The 20,651-nt window shown below is 39.3% G+C and overlaps 1 protein-coding gene across 2 annotated transcripts in view; it reads right to left on the bottom strand.

The window, feature by feature from the left end:
* The window catches only part of zranb3 (zinc finger, RAN-binding domain containing 3), a 162,078-nt gene that overhangs the window by 66,341 nt on the left and 75,086 nt on the right, over positions 1-20,651 (bottom strand). For both annotated transcript variants that reach the window (XM_055226965.1, XM_033981176.2), the window contains 5 exons: positions 19,810-19,929; positions 19,170-19,349; positions 18,349-18,522; positions 16,530-16,947; positions 1,541-1,732 (listed from right to left, as the gene is read on the bottom strand). In XM_055226965.1, the coding sequence (XP_055082940.1) occupies positions 1,541-1,732; positions 16,530-16,947; positions 18,349-18,522; positions 19,170-19,349; positions 19,810-19,929 (1,084 nt within the window). The remainder of the gene's footprint in view (positions 1-1,540; positions 1,733-16,529; positions 16,948-18,348; positions 18,523-19,169; positions 19,350-19,809; positions 19,930-20,651) is intronic.

The following is a 20,651-nucleotide window of genomic DNA, read 5'->3' as shown; positions in this document are numbered from 1 at the left end:
TGTGAAGAAATTCAAATACCAACCACCTATAGAAGTACTTTGGTAGGTAACAATTACGTTTTTAGTCTAGTTAGTTTTAGTAACAACTTTAACAAAGATAACTAATACAACTGCTACTACTACTACTACTACTACTACTATTGCTACTGCTACTACTACTACATTAACGCTCTACACCTGACTTGTATTTCTTATAGTTCAAGAAAACATCCTTTTTATAGTGATGCGTTGAAAAATATATATACATAATAAAAAGGTACTATAAGAGGTAATACATTTGAATATAGTGCATTCTATTGGATGAGAACCATAGACTAACAACCAGGTGTGACACCCCATTCTGTCCATTATGAAACCTTGTTGGATAAGAACCACATGGAAGCAATTGCCTGTTGTTGGGTGAAGCTAACACTTCAAATCACGGATTTTTTTTGTGTAATTTTGCTTGCTTTTTTACAGCGTCTGAGCGTGCATTGTGTTCTGTGTCCTGATTGGTTATGTTTGCAAGTTTTCTACCCGACAAAACCCACAATGTCGATGAAACGTTTTGCACCGACAAAGGCGCCTATGAAGGTTTGAACTTTGAGTGTTTAAACAAGAGAGAAATGTGAGAAAATGTTAATGCCTGTGTGAGAAAAGTGTATAAAGTGTGTGGTGAGGGGTTTTACAGCAAAAAACAGAGAATAATGACTACTTTGCGGATTTCACCTATCGCGGGTTATTTTTAGAATCCATGCGATAAACCAGGGACCAATGTATATTGGTAAAAAATGAGACTTTTAAATATAATCTTAATTCATACTCCTATAGGTTACTTACATGCTAATACACTAAAGATTTTCAATACCTGTCAATACCGAATTAATGGCAGTAAAATACAACTTGGAACATTACCTTGTTATGGTTGTCTAAAACTATTTACACTTTAAACCTGTGTGTAAATCACTGTGTAGCTTTTTGGCATGTCACATGTATGATTCCATGGAAATAGCAAGTTAAAACCATACTCCGGAACATTCTCCATGGAGGGAGATAGGATAGATAGCAACATAGGAACAGCATTTCCATAGAAAGAAGCAGAAGAATTAAGTGTAAGGTTTATGAAGATGCAAGCCCGCTCACAGTAAGGATGCATGTTTGTCAGTGCAATAAAAGCCTCAAAAATGGAAAAAAAAAAACATGCTTTAGTCAGTTTTGGCTAAAAACGTTACGCAATGGGGCTTTAAAACTGCCCCCCAAAAATATTAGATTTTCCTTTTGGCTGTCCACAAGTGATACACAAAATAATAAATCTATTGAATGCAAATCAGTCAAACAACATGCATTTTCAAGCTTATTTCAATATCTCATCATCACTGAAATAGCCAGGACCTTCTATAGTAATATGAGTAAGAATAATAATGCCCACGCCCCATATGGAATCAGACATATGCCTTATTGAACTGAAGCGATGATATTAAACAGCATTATATGGGCAGCTGACAATGCTCCATAGCCAATTTCACTATATATGAAAAATAGACGCTGCAGGTGGGATTACCTCGTGTTTGATCAGGGGAGCGGCCATCTTGTTTGTCTTGGAGGTCTTGTTGTTCATTGCACTTTTCTTCTTCGCCATCTACGGTTTTCTGGTGGTTTTCTGGAAGCTCCTCCCCTTCGCCGTCAGAGAGGATTATGGGATCTTCTTGGTTTGATGGTGGTGGATCTGGTTTTGATGGTAGGTCTGGAGTAACTGTTAGGAAGAAAGAGAAAGTAGAGATAATTTGACATGTTTTATTGAAAATACTTGGCTTTCAAAATTTCAAATCTTACTGGTTAAAATAAATTATAAATGTTTTGCAAATGTTTTAACTCATCGGAGACTAAACTAGGACTAAAACAAGATTAAACCTGGACTAAAATCTGAAAAATTGGATTAAAGAAGGGATTACATGTATTAAAGAAAGTAAAAACTGAAACAGAAACTTCCATATTCAACAGTGTACCATGTAACCCCTTGCCTACATTGAATTCTTATAGCTTTGTATAGAATGTCCCACAGTATGGCATTAATCTTGTCTATTTCCACAGAGACCAGCAGCTGACACCACCCACCAGGCCAAGTTACAGATCAGATCTGTGGAGAGACCCCACTCAAGGTAAGAACGCATGTTTTTCCAAGGTATATTAAAGTGAAACTAAACTTTTTTTTGCCACTAAATTGTAAATATTGTGCTTTAATAACAATATCTACTGTTCAAAGTATTTATTTTTTACAATTTTAGTACTAGGTAAAAAAACAAAAAAAAACAAAAAACAAACTGGGTGTGTGCTGCCTTCTGTGGCCACTGCAATTTCAAGTACAATGTGACATCACACAAGACTGCCCTGATTGAACCCATGCGGAGCTTAAAGTGTGGATACTTGTTAGACCAATCACACTGTTCCTTATACCTCGAAACCCCGCCTCTCCTCCGTGTCACTCTCCCCTTTAGTCCTCCAGGTACTGCCTAGTTTAGCATCTCCGTCTGAAATGTGGTTTAAATTTAAGATAGATATGTTTTTAATGCCACACTCTGCAACATTTCAAGCAAAGCCATAACATCTCTCTGTACTATACTTTAAGTGTTTTTATTCCCTCGTGAACCGGTATCAATCAAAGGAAGAGGGCGCGAGTTTGACAAGTCGACTGCTGACGACAAAGTAAAACTGGATATGGCTCATTAGTGCAGTTATTAGCCCCCATAAGTCGTCTCCATGACAACTTTACAGGATGTGATTGTATCAGATGGATTGGCAGTAAAACAACTCTGCACTCTGTAAAGATAATGTACATTTTGCAGTAGCACAAGTGTTTAAGCTTACTCCTTGTCCTCTGCTCTCTCTGTCTCTTCAGATTAAAGTGCTTATGACAGGTTAGATGACATTAAAACAGAGTTAGCATGATTATATTTAAGATTTCACAAAAAACTATTGCCTTTAAATGTTGGTGAAGTTTATCATTTCACTTCATGGTTGGACCCAGGCAGCAGATATGACATACGTACGTAATTCTGCCACTGTTACCTAGCAACCATAATGTAAGAAAGGGTCAAAACTTGTCTAAAATAGTAATGGTTAGACTAATGCCAGAAAAAATGCCTTTCTTGTGAGTGAATTGTCCCTGGATTTTAGATGGAATGTTCGTTATTGATGACATACTAAAGGTAGAGTTATTCTGGTTTTGAACAGTGCTACTTCCTGTATTTTTGCACTTTTTACACAGACTGACAATTAACTGATGTAAAACTATGATCAATATTTACCACAGGTACAACCACACCAAACTAAGTCAGAATTAAAACATCCAAACCTGCACTTTAAACACCACTGTGGTAGAACTACTTTCTTATGCGTTTTAGCCGAGCCGAGTTCCACATTTGGAATTCCGAAAGCGAGTATCATAGCAACCAAAGAGCCAATCCGGAGCGAGGCTGTTGAAGGAAACACTTCCCCACCACACCACCAGTTCAGCAGGGAGCAGGCGCTTAGCAACGCTGTTAATCTGGAATTTCCCCACTGTGGGACTAATAAAGGCTTATCTTATCTTAATCAAACCTGTTGCTAAACCTAGGGGGAGCGACATGAGGGAAAGAAGGCACCAGATTTGTCTTGAATCACTGACAAACAAGTGAAATAAAAGTACCAGGATCAAGGAGAGTGGGTTAACGTGAACATTTTAAGACCAAAATGACGAGTCTGACGGCAGCAGTTACAGAGAAAAGCTCCACAGTTTTTCAATGTAAAGTGAATTGGAGCCGATGGAGCCGGAAGTGTGCCCATGATCACTTCCTATTTGGAGCATGGCGGCTAGCAGGTTAGCTATGTCCATTTATAAGATAAGATATGCCTTTATTAGTCCCACAGTGGAGAAATTCCAATTATATATACAGTCTATGGTTTTGCTACGAGCTAACGAAAATACATAATAATTTCAGTGATGTAGGAATATAGATGATAAAACGTAATTAATATCTCAACCTGGAGAAAAGAGTGAGTGCAGTACGGAACTTTTCATGTGGGTCTGTAATCTGCAAGGAGATGTTACTGCGTGACCTGGAAAGTTCCATATGAGGCATTAAACTTCTCAGTATAGCATTTATGTGGTTTTACTCTCCAAAGACACACATGGATATATATTCTCTATGGGGATACGCACGTTTAACGCCATATTGTGGAACGTTTCAGGCAAAACACTAACTTTTCATGAAGACAATGTCACATAGTCCATCTTTATTTAAAATTTTTTGTTTTATTGTATAATTTTGTCTTGACGTAGCACTGAAAATAAAAGCATACAAGCTCCCATTTCAAACCATTAATGTTCAAAATGGTAGTGCAATTGTCTAGGTCACGTTGAATCCACAAAATGTCAACGCATGCAAGGGTGGTGTTATGTTAAGTGGGTTTTTAATGGCTTGATAGAAAACAGCGCCTCGAGTGGTTTGGGGCAGTAACAATCAATAATAGTTAATAATTCAGTAGGCTATTACATGTGACATACACTGGGCTATGACTTACAGCAAAGAGCAAAAGTCAAAGCTGTATTAAAACACATGGAGATTAGACCCGGGAAATCTATATATAACAAGAATACTTTAAAGAGAAGCGAAAAGTACTGGGGCAAAGGGCGAGATGCAAAAACATAACAATCAACAGCTTTTTAAAAATTTTATTAAATTTCATCTTATTAAAATCAAATAACAAAGGTATTCGTTTCCTAACTACAACTAACTACTACTACTACTACTACTACTACAAACACTACTACTTTATATTAATTTTTATGTGAAGCACTTTGGTCAGCTGAAGTTGTTTTAAATATATGCCATACAAATAAACTTGAATTGAAAACTACTACTAAGTGCTATTACGACTACTATAGCACCTATTGTTACTATTTTTAATACTACGACCTACTATTACTACTACTACCACTACAAACCTCTGTTACAAACTAAATAAATAATACTAATAAGTCACACTTTTTTTATAGTTTGTCCGGGGGTGCGACTTATACTCAGATGCGACTTATGTGAAATTATTAAAATATATAATTTCACATCTTCGTTACTACACACTGACAGCTGTGATAGGACGCTCTAGGCTTGTGTACCAGTATGGCAGCCACGGGGAAGCGGAAGCGGCGGTTCATCTACCTCTAGATTTGGTGGAGTTGTTCAGAAACTACGCTGAGGATGAAGAATTCAATGGATTTAGTGATTTGGAGAGAGATCGAGAGTAAATCGTTAGCTTGTTTTTTCTGCTTTATTTATCTGATTAACTGTTAATATCTTACGTTAACAAACCAGACACGTGTTCAGTTCTGTCTGTGCTTCATGTAGCTGAATAAATATAAATGTGTTACGGTAGCGTGCTGTACTGATACTCAGCCTGTTGTTCTCTATTTTTTATTATTATTAGTATTATATCTTGACTTTAAAGATAAAATGTCTGCTCTTGGTCTCGGATTTTGTAAAATACATTTCCCCTAAAAATGTGACTTATATATGTTTTTTTTCTTGATTATTACACATTTTTTCGCTGGTGCAATTTATAGTCCGGTGTGACGTTTACTCCGGAAAATACAGTACTATTACTTTAAAAAAAATATGTCGATTATTATGTGAACCACTTTGGTCAGCTGAAGTTGTTTTAAATGTGCTATATAAATAAACTTAAATTGAAAACTACTTCTACTGACAACTACTAAACTACCACTACTACTACTACTACTACTACTACTAAACTACCACTACTACTACTACTTTTTATGTTGACTTTCATGTGAAGCACTTTGATCAGCTGAAATGTGTTTTAAATATGCTATGTAAGTAAATCTGAATTGAAAACTGCCACCACTACTGCTACCACTACCCACTACCACAAAAGTTACGCAATGCACCTTTAAAGACATAAACAGACAGTATTGCTCTTCCCTTTCCGCACCTGTTTCTACGTGATTGATGTTTCCTTACACATTACAGTCTCCGGTACAACAGCATTACAGTGTTTCTGTCTTGTTTACATTATCATGCTTCAAATCTGCCACTGAAACATAATTGTGTCTCGCGAGGGTGTCATGCTAGCTGGGGTTAGGTCCTGTAGGTTTTCCCATTGCTAACGTCTTCCTCCGCAGCGGACATTTCGACACAAATTGAGCCGCGTGCGACTTGTTAGTGGAAAAGGGGGGCAGATAGAAGTTCGCGCGTCCCCCGACTAGCTAGCATGACATTTTCAGAGGACTCCGTGGCGGCAGTGGCCTTTTGACAAATCCGGCTACATATAGTTGTATATACAGGGCGAGATCGCTAATTAGCCTAGCCGCGTCCTCTTCGTCTAGCAACTTTTACTGCTATTTTTTTTCCTCTTTTTCAAATATCTTGTTAGATATCACACCTAACGTTCGGAAAATAATAAGGATTTAAATTTAACTTGGAAATCGGAGAAGGAACACTTATGCAAGAAAGCGCTAGGCAACAAAGTGACATTATCAACGAGATAAAAATAACGGACTCGTGGTGTTCTGAACTTATAAGCATGTTTTTGAAGACTGCATTAGGGAGGGCATCTGGGATAAAGGCAAAATACGCCATGTACCAAGATTTTTTCCCATGTATCCGAGCAAAATGTGTCTTGCCCGAGTACAGATATAAGGTATAAGCAGCTCTTGAGGTCAAAAGAAGTCCACTGCGTCTAATTAAAAAAGTATCTTATTGTCTATTGAGAATGAGGAAGTGCACGTTAGCATGCTAGTTATTGTTTACCGTCACTGGAAAACGTCGGTCTGGCTTCTGGGAGTTGTGGAAAGTGCTTATAAACTCATTGTGGTGAATAATTAGGATGCTCAGAATGTACAGAGTAAGTGCGGAACAGTTTGGATCACTACAAACTGAACGTGTTTTTCACATTTTTAAGAAGTAAAAATCACGTACAGAGACTTTAAAATACGTACATGGAAAATAATCAACCTATTTTTGCAATGTTGTGGTTTGAATCCTGCTTCGTTGACATTGAGCAAGACACTTTGTTATTATTTTTACTTCATATATATAGGAAGTGTCTGTGATAAAGCAAAACGCATATAACTATTTGCCTGAAAATATTATTTATTTTTCAATGGAAAGGTTGAGGGTTTGTATCTTGAATCTGTGTCCTTAAGCAAGACACTTTCTCCACCTCGCTTTGTGTGTTATTGCTGTAGTTAAACAGGTCATTGGCAAAGAATAAAATATATTCTCAGTATTTATAGTTTTACTTCATCTAGGCCCATACTGGTGCCCTTTACTGATAAATGAAAGCAACAATAGAGCTGCAATATCTGGACATCTGGTGTATTTTTCACGTTCTTATATCATCAAAAAGGGTCCCTGGAGTTGTTTGTGAAAAATAGACTTTAATATAAAGCTCTGTACCTATAACATTTACTCATATTGACAGTCTGAATTATGTGAAATGGATGAAACAGCGAAAAAACATGATGTGCTCTAGCTAATATGCAAATATTGTAGCCTATTAGCAGCTAACTCACTCAGGACAATGGAATAAACGCACAAAAAACACTGATGTAACTTTAGTTTGTGATTTCAAATGATGAACAGTGTTTAGGTTATGTACATGCTAGCACGCTAAAGGCTTTCAATAGCTAATAATACCAGCAATACCTGTCGATACCAAAATAACGGCAGTAAAATACAACTTGTACCTTGTTATTGTTGCCTAAAACTGCTCACATTTTAAAGTATTACTTTGTAACTTTCTGGCATGTCACCTGTAGGATTCCATGGAAATAGAAAGTTAAAACCATACTTCGGAATATTTTCCAGAGAGAGAGAGAGAGAGAGAAAGAGAGAGAGAGAGAAACAAACAGAGAGAAAGAAAGAGACAGAGAAGAGAGAGAGAGACAGACAGAGAGAGGGACAGAGAGAGAGAGACACAGAGAAAGAGAGAGAGAGAAAGAGAGACAGAGAGAGAGACAGAGAAGAGAGAGAGACAGAGAGCAAAAGCGACAGAGAGAGATAGATAGAGAGGGAGGGAGACAGAGAAGAGAGAGACAGAGAGAGAGAAGGAGGGAGAGAGAGAGAAAGACAGAGAAAGAGACAGAGAGGGAGAGAGAGACAGAGAAGATAGAGACACAGAGAGAAAGAGAGAGGGAGAGAGACGGAGAAGAGAGAGACAGAGAGACAGAGAGAGAGACAGAGAGAAAGACAGAGCGAGAGAGAGAGGGAGAGAGAGAGGGAGAGAGAGAGAGAAGAGAGAGACAGAGAGAGAAAGACAGAGAGAGAAAGACAGAGAGAGAGAAAAAGAGAGAAAAAAGAGAGATAGATCACCAAATGGACAACATTTTCATGGAAACAAGCAGAAGAAGTAAGTGTAAGAATCAGGTTTGTGGAGATACAAGCCCGTCCACAATAAGGACGCATGTTTTTCAATGCAATAAAAACATCCAAAAAAGAAAACAAAAAACAAAAAAACAACAACAACAAAAAAACAAACAAACAAAAAATGCTTAAGTCTGCTTTGGGTAAAAAAGTTGTGGCTTTAAAAATACCCCCCAAAACATTAGATTTTAGATTTGGCTGTCTATTGAATGCAAATCAGGCAAGTCAACATGCATTTTCAAGTTTATTTCAATACCTCATCATCACTGAAATAGCCAGTACATTCCAATAGTAATATGGGTAAGAATATTAATCCCCACGCCCCATATGATATTAAACATCTTTATATGGGCAATCATATGTTTATCAAAAAGCATTTGGGATCGTTTCTCTCTCTGCCTAATTAATAGACTACAATACTAACGACAACACACAAATGAACAGTTTTTGAATCGTTATGAGACCATGGTTGGATGATTAAAATAAAACCAAACAAAAAACAAACAAAAGCTAGGTAAAAATATATTCATAGCTTAATTAATGTACGGCTCGATTAGCTGCTAGCCCGTTTAGCTGCAGGAAAATCCGGTAAAAGGCTAGGGACTTCTTCTACTCTCGATACTGTGAACATCTCTGCGTGCAACAATAATCCGCAATCTCTGAAACGGCCATAAATTTTGTTAATTAGAGCCGGCGTCGTTAGTTTCTATGAGAACACTGGCATTGTGGGGTTGAGGTGCATGCTGGGATTGCGTGACAACAGGTTAGCTACCATCTTCTATATCCCTGAGCAGGACACTTGATCCATCTTGCGTTTTTTTTAATATATATGAGCTTGTTTTACATTATTAGTATTAGCTGTAGAGACCACTGGCACAAAATGGCCGCCGTGACTGTGCCCAGAACAGATACAGCTTAAAAACCCATTAGCTCAGCTCCTCAAAGTGTGAGCGACTGGATATAATGCAACACAGTGTAAAACAACTTGAAAACTGCTATGACTATTATGTAGTTTTATGCATATTAAACTCAAGACAGAAAGATCGCTATTTTGGTGTTGGTGCAAATGCCACTTATTTTGTTGTCAAAGTTAGAACTATCATTACGGAGACAGATTGGACTCGTTTGCTCATATAAAGCCGGTTACAAAAGCCTAACGCTATTACAAAACACATCTTAATATCCAGTGTCATACTCAATAAGAACGCTCGGATTCTAACATGTTTAGACCTTAATATTACTGCATCTCATTGCGCGCCCTTTAATCAAATCGTGCCAAGATAATTCACCTGTGAAGTCCCCTAAGTTGACAGTCCCTTAATGCCGACATAGAAAACCTGATTAACCGCCGCGACCCCGTTTGACCTCTGCTACAACTACTCCTTCCGCCGCTATGACAAAACGCTAGCTAGCCTTAAACAAATACCTGGAGGTGCTGTCGGCATGCTAACGCTACGGAGCTGTTTTATGTGGGCTAAATTACCCAAGATGCCGCACGTCGTCAAAAAGAGGAAGTAATAATGGGTGACATATTAATTAAAAAGCAGGTCTCATCAGTGGAGATACAGCGCTAAGCTAATTCAATGTGGTGTAATTAATACCCGTTGTTGCTGTGTTGACAAAAGGGCCAGTGCAGATTTATACAGCTCTCTTTACTTAGTACATGCATGTACTTCAGTGTATTTGACCTGGAATAACCTATACTGTAGTTTCATAATAACACTCAATAGTATTTTCAGTATCTTAAAGCCCCTGTACCTAAAATGACAAAAACAGAACTAGCTAATTTTAAATGTTTTGCAATGGTCCAAAGTTATCCCTTACTTACCTTAATTATTCACCAAGATGAGTTTATAAGTGCTTTTCACAACTTTCAAAGACCAGAGCGAAGTTTTGCTGTCATGGTAATGCTAACAACAACCAGCATGCTAACACTGCACGAGCATTACTTCCTGGTTCACAGACATTAAAAACATGTTATAATTAGATGCGGGCAGCACATAGTGGTTTCATTTTGATCCTAAGAGATGCTTTTACAATATTTACACACTGGGGAAGAACAAATTTTACTTTATTGCGTGGAAAAAGAACCGGGTGCAGCCCATCATCACCTATTTGGAACACAGCGGCTAGCAGGTTAGCTACATCCATTTATATATACAGTCTGTGATGCAGCCCCTTTAAATAAAACTGATGTAAAACCGTTTTTGACCAGTGAATCAACTTTTCCAAGCTTTGCTCCAACCAGTTACAAAAGGAAAAAAATTCATTCTATAGACAGTAGTATATAGTGTAAACATGCAATCTGGAGATCTGAATTTCCTGTATTTTTTCATGTCTACGAACGCCTCATGGTACAACAGACTGATCATCCTTCGTCTTCCATCTGCTACAGTTTTTATTTCACTTCAACATCGAATCAATCGCCGAATGCTCTCCCATACGTCGGTGCAATAAACTCAAGAAAATCCTTATCCCCAAATCACTGTCAAAAACTGCCACGCTGTTCGTCAAACGCATTGTTAGCGGCCTTTCTGTTGTCAAACTTTACTTTCTTAGGCAGAGATGGTGGATAGCTATCTTCATAAATTCATTTCTCTGTTTTTTTTTTTTTTTGCATTGGCGGTGTCATTTTCAGATTTAGCAGGTTGTTAAGTCGGGCGCTGACAAGGGGCTGGGCTGTGAATGAGGAGAGGAGAAAGACAGCGACAAAGTGTGAGTGCTGAGTAGTTAGCGAGCATCTGCTAGCATGGAGGTGGGATTGGTTAAAATAAAACGTGAGAGTTGATGTTATAAATATTGGTGTGTTTGAATAAAGTCAGGTGAGCGGATCTAAAAGTCCCACGATTGAAAGTTGGTATTTGATGAGGGCCTTCAGAAAAGAAATATCCAAACCTCTACAAGATTACGATATAAATCTTATGGCTTAAAAGTCGTTTATTACACAAAATTGACTCTTGTGAGCTTTAAGTCATGTTATAATGTGGCTACGTCATCAAAAACATACCTGGAGTTGTGTTTTGTTTCATTCACACATGTTTGAGTCACACTTTATTATTAGTCTGTACATCTCCAAAGCTCAAAACGCTCTGTTCCACCTTGTGATGTCATGAAGTGGTATTTTTCAAGCTATCAGCTACATTTTAACTTTTGTTTCAGTAGAAATTGGCAATTCCAGATCTGAAATCATCCAAATGATTCTAATGAAGGTGCGTGGAGTTTAAAAACACAGTGGAGCACTTCCTGCATTACCACATCAGAATCAGAATCAGAATCAGAATCACTTTTATTGATCCCCGAAGGGAAATTCTCTTAGTTACAAGATGCCACAACCACAGGATAGAATTTAAGAATAAGAATAAAAAGTCATTTAAATAAGAATAAAATTTGTGCAATAAGAATAAAGTGTCATGCAATAAGAATAAAGTGTCAGTGTTAAACAAAATAAATAAATAGATCATCTCACAAAATCACACACTATTTACATCTATTCACAAAATCACACACTATTTACATCTATATTTACATGATGACATCACAAGGTGGAACGGGGCGTTTACTCTGCTTACATATACAGGATTTTTGTGTTAAACTTGTGTGAATGAAACAAAACACAACTCCAGGTCTGTTTTTGACGAGGAAACAGTATCATAACAGATCAGAAAATAGTGTAACAAAGGCCATTTTCAATTGACAATAATCTGACTTTTGAGGTTGAATAACACCACTTTCTAAAGCTACGGCGACAAAATAATTTCACTTTTATTTCTTTATACCGGCAGAGAAGACGATGAACTACGTGCCAGTGTTTGTTTCACACGGATAGACCCAGTAATCACAGAGATATTAACCATAAACCAGGTAAACACATCGGCATCTGACAGTTACAATTCCGCCTGAGAATTCCGTCCTGTCCCGTCCACAATAAAATCAGCCATAAAACCAAATTTGGAGAAGTTTTGTGACAACCTATGCCGCAAAATGACAAAAATTCCTAAATATCTGAAACATTTTGACAAATTCCCGGCAAAACTTTTATATTAGACATTTGATAAATCACCTTCTCTCTCACACACACACATAGAAATCTCTAGAGCGAGTTTCCATTGTTAAAAAAAAAAAATACAACAATCTGATTTGAGGAAAGAAAGTTTGGTGACACAAAATCCAAAAAATCCTCGCTAAAAATTCCCAAATATTAAAGTATTTTTTTGGTGTTTATTTTCAAGATTTTATTCTAATCTTATAACCTTAACAGACGTTTTGACTGACCTCAGATTTCTGGTCCAGGTCATAACAACTCGCCTTCAGCGTCTCAAACACACACACACAAAGCTCTGTGTTGCCAGGTGCAATCACAGCCTGTCAGAAATCAGCTCCGGTAGCTCAACTTTTCGCCAACTTTGGTGCCAGACGCGAGCCTCAAAAGTAGGCGCCTAGATTCGCTCCCTTCCTCACTCCCCCTAGCTCCTAGCCTCCTCGTCTCCTTCCCTCCTCGCTCTGTGACAGGTGCAAATTATTCTGTGTCCTTGTCATCTGCTCTGCCAGTGAGAGAGAGGAGAGAAAGAGGGGGAGGAGGAAGAGAAGACGGGAGGAATGGAGGGAAAGAGAGAGAAGAGTGACAGGAGAGGGAAGAAGAAGAGAGGGAGGGGAAGATAGAGAGAGAAAAAAGGGAGAGTGAAGGGGTAAACAGAGAGAAAAGAGAGGGAAGTATTAAGAGACACAGAGGGAAAGGGAGAGATTGATGAGAGAAAGACAGGAGAAGAGAGAGAAAGAGGGGGAGGAGGAAGAGAAGACGGGAGGAATGGAGGGAAAGAGAGAGAAGAGTGACAGGAGAGGGAAGAAGAAGAGAGGGAGGGGAAGATAGAGAGAGAGAAAGGGAGAGTGAAGGGGTAAACAGAGAGAAAAGAGAGGGAAGTATTAAGAGAGATAGAGGGAAAGGGAGAGATTGATGGAGAGAAAGACAGGAGAAGAGAGAGAAAGAGTGGGAGGGGTGAAGAGAGAAATGATAGAGCAATGCAGAGAGAGGTAAAGAGAGAGAAGGAGAAGGGAGAGGGGGTCGGAGAGTGACAGGAGAGGGGGGAAGAAGAGAGGGAGGGGAAGATAGGGAGAGAGAAAGGGAGAGTGAAGGGGTAAACAGAGAGAAAAGAGAGGGAAGTAACGAGAGAGGTAGAGGGGTAGGGAGAGATTGATGGAGAGACAGACAGGAGGGAGAGAGAGAAAGAGTGGGATGGGGGTGAATAGATAGGACAGAGAAAGGAGAGATAGGAAAAAAGTGAAGAGAGAAATGACAGAGGGATGCAGAGAGAGGTAAAGAGAGAAAAGGAGAAAGGGGGGAGGGGGTAGATGAGAGAAGAGGAAAAAAGGAGAGGGAAAGTAGAAGAGAGAAAGGGGCAGATAGAGAGAAGTGAGAGAAAGGGGATAGAGAGAAATAGAGAGAGATGGTAAGGGAGACTGTGAAGAGAGAAAGGAGATGGATGGATGGCTGGATGAGAGGGGGTTTAGATAGAAAGAAGAGAAAGAATGCATGGAGAAGAGACGGGGAAAGGGGGCTGTGAAGACAGAAAAGAGGAATGGAGAAAGAAAGAAGGAGAGGTTGAAACATGGTAGAGCAAGAGAGAGGCACAAACAGAGAGAGAGGGAGAAAAAGGAGGACAAGTGAGGAGAGGGAGAAAAAGGGAAAGCAAAAGAGTGATTAAGTGAAGAAAGAGGGAGAAGACAGGAGAGTCAATGGGAGAGAGAGAGCAAGAGAGAAAGAGAAAGGGGTAGATAGAGAGAAGAGAGAAAAAAGGAGAGGGAAATTAGAAGGAGAAGAGAGAGAAAGGAATGGAGAGAAATAGAGATGGCAAGGGAGAGAGTGAGAGAGAAAGGAGAGCTGGGTGGATGGATGGAGAGATTTAGATAGAAAGAAGAGAAAGAATGCAAAGGAGAAGAGAGAGGGGGAATGGGGCTGTGAAGAGAGAAAAAGAGGAATGGAGAAAGAAAGAAGGAGAGTTTGAAACATGGTAGAGCAAGAGAGAGGCAGAGGCAGAGACAGAGAGAAAGGGAAAGAAAGGAGGACAAGTGAGGGGAGAGGGAGCGAAGGACAGAAAGAAAGCAAGAGAGTGGGAGGAGACAGGAGTCGGGGGGATAGATAGACAACAAACTGTGGTGTGAGGATGAGGGAGAGAGACACAGATCACAAATGAGAAAATGAAAGGAGGGAGAGAAAAAGGGGTGTAGAGAGAAGAGAGAGAAAGACAGAGAGAGATGAGAGTAGAGGAGAAGGAAAGAAAGATGAGAGAAAGCTGGAAAGAGATAAAAAAAAGATGAGAGAACAAGAAACACGGCGGAAAGAAGAAAAAGGTAGAGACTGAAGAGCGAGAAAAGGATAGAGACGTGGAGAGATGGAGACACAGAAAGGGTCTAGCGAAAAAGTGGGGGCAGTGTATTGCTGTTATAGACTGCGGCTCGCCCTCCTCCATCTCTCTCCTTCAGCCCACTCCATCTGTTTGAATCTGCTCTGAAGTATGATGTGAACACGCCGCACACATTCATATCGACAGGAGGAGGAAAAAGCACTGGTCTCAAGACTCTCATTTAGACCTGGAGAGAACGGAGAGAGATGTTCATACGCAACCGACATAAGCACAAGTTAGAAGAGTTACATTTTACAGGTGAAAACAGGGAAAAAACTGTTCATATGTGATGATGTCAAAATGTCAGGTGGGAGGAGAGACAGAGACAGAGAGACAGATTCCACCATTGATAACGTTGTGCTTTGCCATGAAATATCCAAAAGGTAAATTCACAAATGTTTAACCCGTAGACGTAGCTAACATGCTAGCTGCCGTGTTCCAAATAGGAAGTGACCATCGACTCTGGCTCCAGTTCACTTTACATTGAAAAATTGTGTCCCCTCTCTGTACCTGCTGCTGTCAGACTTAAAATGTTCGTTTTAACCCGCTCTACATGATCCTGGTGTTTTTATTTCGCTATTTTGTCCATAAATTAAGATATAAACATTAATAACAAACAAACCTGGCGTCTTCGTTCCCCGTGGCCGCTCCCTCTAGCGTTAGCAACACATTTAATTGACAGCATTTGTAAGCGACTGATCCATGCTAAACCAGAAATACAGGATTGAAGGGGCGTTACCTTCAACAACTTCACTCCGGATTGGATCTTTGGTTGCTATGACACTCGCCGTCGGAATTCCAAATATGAAACTCGGCTCCAAATTCGCCGCTATAACTGCTAGCCTCGACGAGCTTCAACGCTATGGATGATGTGACACTCCCTCAATGATTTGTATTATTGACTAAACGCAAGAACTAAATATTACAACAAGAATCTGCATTTTAACTATATTCATTTTAGTTGCCTCCATTTGTGTTACATATGATCGGGATTTTTCAGGAATAAAAACACCTCGAATTGACTAAATGCAAGATGGGTAAGTTTAATGCTGTACTGTGGGACATTCCAAGCAAAACCTTCCACCTGAAAAGAAATATGGTTATTTAAATGTGCCCAGTGGAACTTATTTCATATTCTACTAAGGACGTAATTATTGGGAAACACTTTTTTTTAAATATAATTATATACATGAAAAATATGGAGTACATTTTCTGACAACAACATTTCAGTGCTATCCTAGATTTCTACTTTTGGGCATTTAAACCTTGCCCTTATCTGGAGCAAATATATGCTCTACTTCCTAGATAGGCCTGTCCCTATAAGTACTACATCAACTTATCGTTCAATATAATACAATGTTTGATGGAACATTAATTTTGGGAGGACTTTTTCTTAGTAAGAGTCGGGAACTTTTTTGTTTTTTTTCTTGTTCTAGCATCAGATTTGAGCAGAAGAAGGTCGAATAAATAACTTCTCTGACTCATTATAGATACAAACTGATGTCCAAGAGTTCCAGTCTGCTGTTTATTTATTACAGTTTGTATAATATGGTTAAAAAAAAGCACATTTAGAAGAACTTTTTGGGAATAATTCTACTTTAGGGTTATTGTGTCAGTGGTATAAAATTTGTTTCAGTATTATCGTTTATCATCTATTTTCTTCAGCAATATATATTGAACTCCAAACGTTATCGTGACAGGCGTATTCCTAGATAAACTCAGTCATTCTTACCTGTGTGCCTTGGTGCTTCACACATCTCGCAGTATGGCAGTAGTCCACTATTGGAGTAAGTACAGGTTTGACAATTCCACGCTATTCCCGAACTTCCACTCACTGTCAATCTACGCCGAGTCGGGACGGACACGGGCGGACTTTTGACATTGCCCCCTCCGACTGTTGCCCTCCTTTTGGCCCCAAAACGAGAAACAGGACTTGGAGCGGCATGAGGAGTCTTCAGCTTCTTTTGCTGTGGGGAAAAATCGTCTTCTGGAGTTGTGATGTTCTCCTCGAAATCCAGATTCGCTTCAGCAGTTGGAGATGTTTGTTTTGATTGTGGTGTAGACTCATTTTCAAGTCGTTTCCTCTTCTTTTCGTTGCTCGTGTTAGGGGAGAAGAAGGTACGGATGTCGTGTTGTTTGTTTTTCTCAAACTGTGAAACAAAAAAAGGAAAAAAGATTCACGTTTTAACTTTCAATTTCATCTATAACACCGAGAATATTGCCCTGGACTTAGCATATCAATTACTTTAAAGCACCGAAACACCCACGTCTCACGTCCTGTTGCTCTCCGCACTAAGTCACTCCACCTTCAAAGCGCTATCACAACACAACCGGTGTCAAGTAGACGTGTTTTGTATCAGGTTTTTGTATCTTTATGGAGAGCATGGGCCACGTGTGGGGGCATTGGACAGAATCCTACAGCTAACCGTAAAGACAGGGCAAAGGAGAGATCGCTAACATACTCACACATGCGTTTGATGACGTTTAAAACCTCTTCAGGCATATTTTTTTGATGAACATAGTTATAATACGGTACAAAGCTTTAAAAAAAAAACAAAAAAAAAAACGATTTAGCATAATACCCCCTCTTTAAAGCCAAGACTGATATAGATACAAAATAGGAAGGAACAACCTGCTGTGAAATAATGACTAGTTCACGTTGCCAAGACCACGAAAATCCACCTCTTCACAATTGTTCAAATATAAAGGCCTGGCTTTGTTCAAATACATGCAATCTGAGATACATTTTGGTTGCAATATAAACACATTAGTCATTTCAGAACGTGCGAGTGAATGGGGATTTTGTTACACTTTTTCAAATCTTAAATTCGAACGTGAAGTAGGTTTGTTTTCAATGAAGATTTATTTTATATCATATGTGCCACTTGCTTGTCTCTATGGAGATGTAATTGAATACAGGCAAGGAAAGCAATAACAAGTGTTTTTATTGCTCACAAATACCTTGATAACATAAACTCTTACTGTGAGCGGGCTTACCTTTCCATAGATCTGATCTGTAACCAGGCCCAATGCATATAAAAATACATGAAGGTATGTTGTTAAATAAATGTAAAATGCTTAATGTTGTGTGGTGGAACATTCCAGGCACAGCTATCCATGGGTTTCAGAATGATGAAAAGTTAGCACTATTGCCATAGCGAGGAGCAGTTCAAAACAAAATTATCTTTTCAACGGTCAACTGTCCTTAAAATGGCATCATATAAAAGGAAGCTGAAGGCCACGGTGTACCTTTAATGATAGATTCCGGATAGATTTTGTTCCTTGTAAAATGTGAAAAATGAATGAAAGACCACTATATATCCATTTTCAAATTGTGTCCCTCACATATTATTTGAATGCATCACTTCCAGCCAAAAGGTCTATAAAAATAAATTCCCCTAGAAAAGCATTTGTCTTTTTCACAATACATGGCACCTCACAACTCAACTGCACAATAGTGACTGGGACATTTTTCACCCTCCTCCTCCTTTCCCCCTTCATATATATATATTTTTCCTTCTTTCTTGACAGTAGCAGTCGATCAAACTTACATGAGTGAAAAACACATCCTCGCTGACATTCTTGGAGTCTCCCCCGGGGGGCAGCACCATCTCGCTCGGGGTCCAAGCACTGGCGAAGTTCAGGAAGTCCCATTTGTCCTTGTCGCCTTCGCGTGCGTTTAAATACTCCTTCCTCCCATTCAGAGTGCTGCCAGTCACTGTCTCCTGCAGGCACAGACACAAGAAGTACTGTTATTTCTGCGCTACTACACATCCATACATCAACGTTATCGATCGGACCGGGACAAAAGAGACGAGAGCTCATACGTTGTTTTTTTTTTGTTTTTTTAACGTTTTAGTCTCATCCTTGTTGTATGTGAGGATAACTTTCAAAATAAAGTTAAAACAATGCATTTCTTGGACATTCAGAGTTGGTATATATTGCATGAGCTGGAATTGAACCGCCAACCTTAACATTAAAGGTGCACGGTGTAACTTTTCTAGCGGACAGTCTGCGTTTTCTTGTAACCGTGGAGACGTTACTGTTTGCCTGGACCGTTCTAAAATATGTCATTGAAAAGTCCAAGCTAAAATGTCTGATGTTTGGAAAGACACAAAGCTGCAATAAAATATAATACAATACCAATAATTTTAATGCTATATTGTGGAACTTCCCAGGAAAAGCAATACTGTCGTCATGGAGACCAGCTGGTGTCAAACCTCCCATCGGAAAACTTACACAGTGCATCTTTAAACCGGTCTCCCCTGTCTGCTCTGACCTTCTTGTTGCGCAATAACATCATCATGGAGACAAGCAGCTGCGCGACTCTCCACCTTAAAAGCTCCAGAGTGCGCCTTTAAACCACTCTGACCTTCCTGTTGAGCATGCCCCAGAGCACGCCGTCGAAGGTGCCTTTGGCGATGAGGTAGTGGACGTTGACGGAGCAGGTCTGTCCGATGCGGTGCGCCCGGTCCTCCGCCTGCTTCATGTGACCCGGGTTCCAGTAGAGCTCCGCGAAAACCACGTGACTCGCCGCTGTGAAGGTCAAACCCTGCGGACAACAGCGTGGGGTCAGGGGTCATCGTACGAGTGTTAGAGATGAGGGGGAAGGGGAAATATACATCATTTTACTAGCAGAAAAGAGAGAAATTGCATTGTAATGGGTATAAATGATATGATTATCGTTTTTGTTGCAGCCCTAAAAATACTGAAGCTCACTTGTTCATATCAATATTGCATTAATCAATTTGTGCATCTACATCAGTGTTTAACCCCCAAGAATTCATTTAAACCATCTTAGCCTGTGCTTTTTTTAATTTAAAAAAGAAAATACGTCACAATTGAACCTAGGTCAATAAAGGACGTACACAAGTTTGTCTCATTCTCAGCTCAGAACCTCCAGAATTCACTCACTGAGCTGTAATTCTTGTTATATGCAACATTTTGAGGACTTTATCATATTTAGTTTGTTAACCTCTATGGCAACAGTCCTAATTTTTTATGATACATACCTGTCCTGCTGCTTGGATGCTGAGGATGGCCACTCTTGTTGCCGGGTCACTTTGAAATCTGTGCACAAGCTGAATTCGCTCTGAAGACGGGACACTTCCATCTATTCGAATATACCCGGCCTGCAAAAAAATAAAAAACAACCAAAAAAAAATAAAAAAGAACTGATAGCACAATTTTTCAGGTGTGGAAATGCTTCAATGTGCAATATAACATCTTTTGTATGGACTTGAATGAACACGTTTTGAATACACTGCGCGGCCATTTTGTTATCAACCTGGCCGCTATGAAGAAGACTCAAAAGCTTTGAAAGACATTATGAAATCGGACCATTTTATTTCACGGTTTGACAAAGAACTGAATAGTGTTTTGATTCATTAAACTTGAACTTGACACTGGCTAATGTACAGTGTGGAGCGAGATATCCTTTTGATGCCAGCCTCAGTCCTGCGGAGCATTTGTTACCATTGTGAATCTGATAATGTACCAAACCCATTAATATGAAAGGGAGGCTCGCTGCGGTGTTGTTTTGGCGTTTCCAGGACAAAGAAAGGTCAAATAAACCAGAACTGTGTACCGACGGGTTCAAACTAAAACTGCACGCTTGTTTTTGGAATCCTGCGGGAAATAGGGGCATGTGGAAATTAATGGAAAAAAACCCGACTCTACTGGAATAATTTACCGTAAGCTATGGCTCTACATAAAGATTCCTGCAGTGACGGGACTTTCGGCTCCTTTATGGGATCTGAATCTTTCCGTTCACTTCAAAGAGACGTTGAGTAGGCCGGCTCTTTTTGTATTTATTTATATGACAGAGGCTAATGTGAGCACTCACACTTGAACA

This window comes from Periophthalmus magnuspinnatus, chromosome 2 (assembly GCF_009829125.3).
Source record: "Periophthalmus magnuspinnatus isolate fPerMag1 chromosome 2, fPerMag1.2.pri, whole genome shotgun sequence".
Lineage (NCBI taxonomy): Eukaryota > Metazoa > Chordata > Actinopteri > Gobiiformes > Gobiidae > Periophthalmus > Periophthalmus magnuspinnatus.
Note: the sequence above shows the minus strand (reverse complement) of the source record. Positions and strands in the feature narration are given on the sequence as shown.